Source organism: Stenella coeruleoalba (genome assembly GCF_951394435.1).
Source record: "Stenella coeruleoalba genome assembly, chromosome: 2".
Classification (NCBI taxonomy): Eukaryota; Metazoa; Chordata; class Mammalia; order Artiodactyla; family Delphinidae; genus Stenella; species Stenella coeruleoalba.
The window spans coordinates 8,173,235-8,178,177 of record NC_137147.1 but is presented as its reverse complement, the minus strand read 5'-3'; the positions used below and the strand labels follow the sequence as shown (position 1 = coordinate 8,178,177).

At 47.6% G+C, this 4,943-nt stretch overlaps 1 protein-coding gene across 1 annotated transcript; it reads left to right on the top strand.

Moving 5' to 3' along the window:
* The first annotated feature begins 3,155 nt into the window (after nt 1-3,155).
* Nucleotides 3,156-4,519, top strand: BDKRB1 (bradykinin receptor B1). Its single transcript, XM_079913831.1, has one exon. The coding sequence runs from the start codon at nt 3,164-3,166 to the stop codon at nt 4,280-4,282; it is 1,119 nt and encodes a 372-aa protein (XP_079769957.1). The 5' UTR covers nt 3,156-3,163; the 3' UTR covers nt 4,283-4,519.
* The last annotated feature ends 424 nt before the right edge of the window (nt 4,520-4,943 follow it).

Here is a 4,943-nt window from a genome sequence, read left to right as displayed (position 1 = left end):
TGAAAAATAACATAAGCAAAATAATTAGTTTGGGTACCTATGCAAGTGCTACAATTAGCTTCTTGGGCTTGTACCTGACTCTCATATGTCTTTGGCATTTTCCCGAGAATGTATTTTTCTCTCAATATGGTCTTATTATTTTTAATGGTTCCATATAATTGCCTGAACTTTTTTTCCTTCAAATTTTATGGTTAATAAATTTAAATTAGCACCTTCAATTGACTCTTCTCTTGGACCAGAAAATATTTAATGAAGAAAATGTTCTCTCTGCAGGTGTTGAGGTATCTGATAAACTCTGAGCAATTCTGCCAAGCAGAGGCTATTCTCAAGTCTAATTCTTTGCATATGGAATTATGTAAATATTTCAGCCCAGATATTTTCACGGGTGCTGTCTTTTTGCCTTAGTTCGAGTTCCTTCAACAAATATTTTCACCACATTAAACTCTTCAGATAAGTTGTAGCTATTTATAAGTTTTGATTGCTTTGTCAGATTTAGATGTGGCAGATCAGGGACTGTCCCAATTTCATCTCAATTTTGTACAAAATATGAACTTCTCCAATTGAAAAGATGCTTCCCACAAATTGAGACATTCCAAAGCTCATTATAAAATTCAACAATTAAATCTTGTGCACCATTTGACCACTCATCGCTCAGTTTGATCATTTTCTCCCTTGCCTTTTTAGCTATAAATTTCGATTATTTTCTGCATAAAATTTTGTTTTCAATAACTACAATCTGCTAAAAGCTGCTGCTTCAGTGCTCCACTCATCGAATACTTGTTCGAAGATTCCTCATCGATTTGGAATAAAATTCTACAAAATTTCTCAACTCTGCTGTAACAAATAGTTGAGTAACATTTTACAGCACTTAGTGTCTTCTGAAATTGATTTACGATGGGCGGCAGAGAAAGAAAATGCACGCTAGAGTTGCTTTAATTCCTCATCAAGGGAATTCCCTGGCGGTCCAGTGTGTAGGACTCTGTGCTTTAATTGCCGAGGGCATGGGTTTGATCCCTGGTTGGGGAACTTCACAAAGATTTCACAAGCCTCACGGCACGGCCAAAAAAAAATTCCTCATCAACTTCAGCACAAAAGTTCATAGCTCAGTAATTCTGAACTACAAATCTTATGTTTTAGGATTTTGTAAATCTTGTCAAATATAACCTCCATATCAATTGGTAAAATACTGAAACTCGTTTATATGCAATTACAAATTGTGTGTGCAAAGTTACACATTCATCATTGACTTCCCTGAGAGACAGAAGTTCAGGACTTAAATTGTCATTAAACGTTCTTTTTTTGCTCATTGTTGCCAGAAGGACTCATTGCAAAATTGAAAAGTATTGCCAAATAACAAAATAAATACTTCATTGTGGATTTATGCCCTGAAATCAATGACAGAAGAAGAGTGTCCTTTCTCCTCCATATGCTCTGGGTCAGAACCCTGTAAGCCACAGATATGTCATAGCCTCCTAACCCTTCATTTCCCGTGTCCTCTGCTGACCTGTCAACTGGCAGCCCAGCAGCTGATTCTCTTCTCTGCCTGCACTCTCCCTTGGTGATTTCATCCAGTCCTGTGGCTTTAAATACCAAATACCATCCATGTGATTACAACTCCCAATGATGTATCACTGTCTCAGACGTGGTCTCTCAACACCAGTGCTGTGTAGCCAACTGCCCCAGTATCCCCACCTGATGTCCGACAGACAGCTCAGCCTTCACACGTCCAGATGTGAACCCCTGATCTTCCCCGCCAAGAAACCTGCTCCACCGTCACTCTGTCGTCTCCAGTTCAGTTGACTGCAGCTTCCTATTTCCGGGGGCTCAGGCCAAACATCTAAGCATCATGCAATTCCTCTTTTGTCATAACCCATATCCGACTGGAAATCATGGTGATTCTATCTTCAGACCATACCTAGAGCCTGATCACATCTCACCGCTCCCAAGGCTGCCCCTCCCCGGCTAACAGGTTTATTCAGTATACTTATTGTCATCGCCTCTCTCCTCCCTAAGGCTAGAAGCACCTTGAGGGCAGGGGGTGTTGCTCATTTGATTCACGGCTATGTCCCAAACACCTAGAACAGTGCCTAGCACATAGTGTGTGCTCAGTACATACCTGTCCAGTGGATGAATGAATGGAGGGACCCGTGGATTTTACCCAATGTGAATGGCACAGTGTGTGGGTTAGAGTGTCACAGCGAGAAGGTCATCACGTCCTCCGCAGATGAGGAAAGTCGGGCTCAGAGACACAAAGTGATTGCCTAAGACTGCAGAGCCGAATAGATTTTCCCGAGATCAGCTCTCTTACGCGATATCTTGTGTTGGATGCTATGAGTTTCGCCGAGTTGAAGGGAAGGACTGTTAGGCATCACTAAGGATAACGATGATGATAACAGTAGCTAACGGGTAGCAAGTGCCTACAAAGAGCCAGGAACGCTTTGAAGCACTTTGCATATATTAACACATCCAGGTGGGAGGAGGGATTTTAGGTGTGGAGTGCCAGAAACCCCCCACCTTCCACTACTGCCCTCACCTCCTCCACCTGACTGGTCCCCGTCCCAGTGGATCAGCATCCCTGAGGGCCGGGCCTCTTCCTTGCTTCATTCCATCTTCGGTCATCGACCACTGTCTCCATGTCTGCCTCCCTCTAGATGGCGAGCACCTCCAGGGGGCCGGGCCCCGTTCCCCGGATCTCCAGCACCTGGCAGAGTGCTGGCGCAAAGTAGGTGCTTCTTCAATCACACACGAGCACCTACTTTGTGCCAGTACTTTGTGTAATGAAACACTGCTAATAACAACGGTATGGTTGTAAGTAAGACTCGTCCTCCCTTTCCACTGAGCGCTTCCTCTAAGCCAGGCGACCAGGCCAAGCTCTCCACAGATACACTCGCCAGTCCTTGCCACAATCCCACAAGAGGGATACAATTAGGTCCAATGTTCAAAAAGGAAAATAAAAGTCAGTTGGTCTAAGTGGCCCACAACAAGTAGTTACGTCAAGATTTGAACTCGGGTTTCAAAAGCCCTGGTCCTTTCCTTTATACCCGGGGTCAGCATACTTTTCCTCTAAGGGAATAGGGGGTAAGTATTTTCAGTTTGGCAGGCCAAAGGGCCACTGTTGCAACCACTCAACTCTGCTGTTGTAACACAAAAGGTAAATGAATGGATGCGGCTGTGTGCCAATAAAACTTTATTTTCCAAAACTGGGGACACACTGGCTGGGCTGCGGGCTAGAATGGCCGCCTCCCGTGTGATGCTCTGTGATGTTCATTGCAGGTCACCGTGGATGGCCTCCCGGACCCTCCTGGAGTTCCAGTCCTCCAACCAGAGCCAGCTCCCGCCTCCAAATGCCACGTCCTGCGACAGTGCTCAGGAAGCCTGGGACCTGCTGCATAGAGTCTTACCCACATTTATCATCACCATCTGCTTCTGTGGGTTGCTGGGAAACCTCTTTGTGCTGTCCATCTTTCTTTTGGCCCGACGGCGTCTGAACGCGGCAGAAATCTACCTGGCCAACCTGGCGGCTTCCGACCTGGTGTTCATCTTGGGCTTGCCCTTCTGGGCAGAGAACATCTGGAAGGAATTCAACTGGCCTTTTGGAGCCCTCCTCTGCCGCGTGGTCAACGGTGTCATCAAGGCCAATCTCTTCATCAGCATCTTCCTGGTGGTGGCCATCAGCCAGGACCGCTACCGCGTGCTGGTGCACCCCATGGCCAGCCGGAGGCGGCGGCGACGGCGGTGGGCTCAGGCCACCTGCGTGCTCATCTGGGCCATGGGGGGCCTCCTAAGTATCCCCACGTTCCTGCTGCGCTCCGTCCAAGCTGTCCCGGAACTGAACATCTCCGCCTGTGTGTTGCTGTACCCCAGCGAGGCCTGGCCCTTTGCAAGGATGGTGGAGTTAAACGTGCTGGGGTTCCTCCTCCCACTGGTTGCAATTGTCTTCTTCAACTGTCACATCCTGGCAGCCCTGCGAGGGCGGGGGCAGGTCAGAAAGACAAGGCACGGGGGGCCCACGGATGGCAAGACCACGGCCCTGATCCTCTTGCTTGTGGCTGCCTTCCTGCTCTGCTGGACCCCCTACCACTTCTTTGCCTTCCTGGAATTCCTGCTCGAGGTGCGGGCTGTCAGAGGCTGCTTCTGGGAGAATTTCACCGACCTGGGCCTGCAATGGGCCAACTTCTTTGCTTTCATGAACAGCTGCCTGAATCCAGTGATTTATGTCTTTTTGGGCCGGCTTTTCAGGACCAAGGTCTGGGAACTTTATAAACGATGCATCCCTAGATGACTGACTCCAATATCCACGTCCCATAGAAAAGAAATCCTTCAACTTTTCTGGCAGAATTAAAACAGCGGGGAGGGACTTCCCTGGTGGCACAGTGGTTTAGAATCCTCCTGCCAATGCAGGGGACACGGGTTCGAGCCCTGGTCCGGGAAGATCCCACATGCCGCGGAGCAACTAAGCCTGTGCGCTACAACTACTGAGCCTGCGCTCTGGAGCCGGAGAGCCACAACTACTGAAGCCCGCGCACCTAGAGCCCGTGCTCCGCAACAAGAGAAGCCACCGCAATGAGAAGCCCGCGCACTGCAACGAAGAGTGGCCCCCGCTCGCCGCAACTAGAGAAAGCCTGCGCGCAGCAACGAAGACCCAACACAACCAAAAATAAATAAATAAAATAAATAAATTTATTTTAAAAAGTAAGCATCAGGGAGCCAAGAAGTGTGACTTCCTCATCAACTATTACTGACGTAATAAATACTACTGTAATAAGCTGAATGATGGTCCCCCAAGATCACCAGGACCTAGTCCCTGGAACCTGTAAATGTGTATAGGGTAATGGGGACTTTGCAGATGTAATTAAGCAAAGGATCTTGAGATGGAAAATTATCCTGGGTTATCTGGGTGACCCAATGTCATCACAAGGGTCTTTATAAAAAGAGGAGGCAGA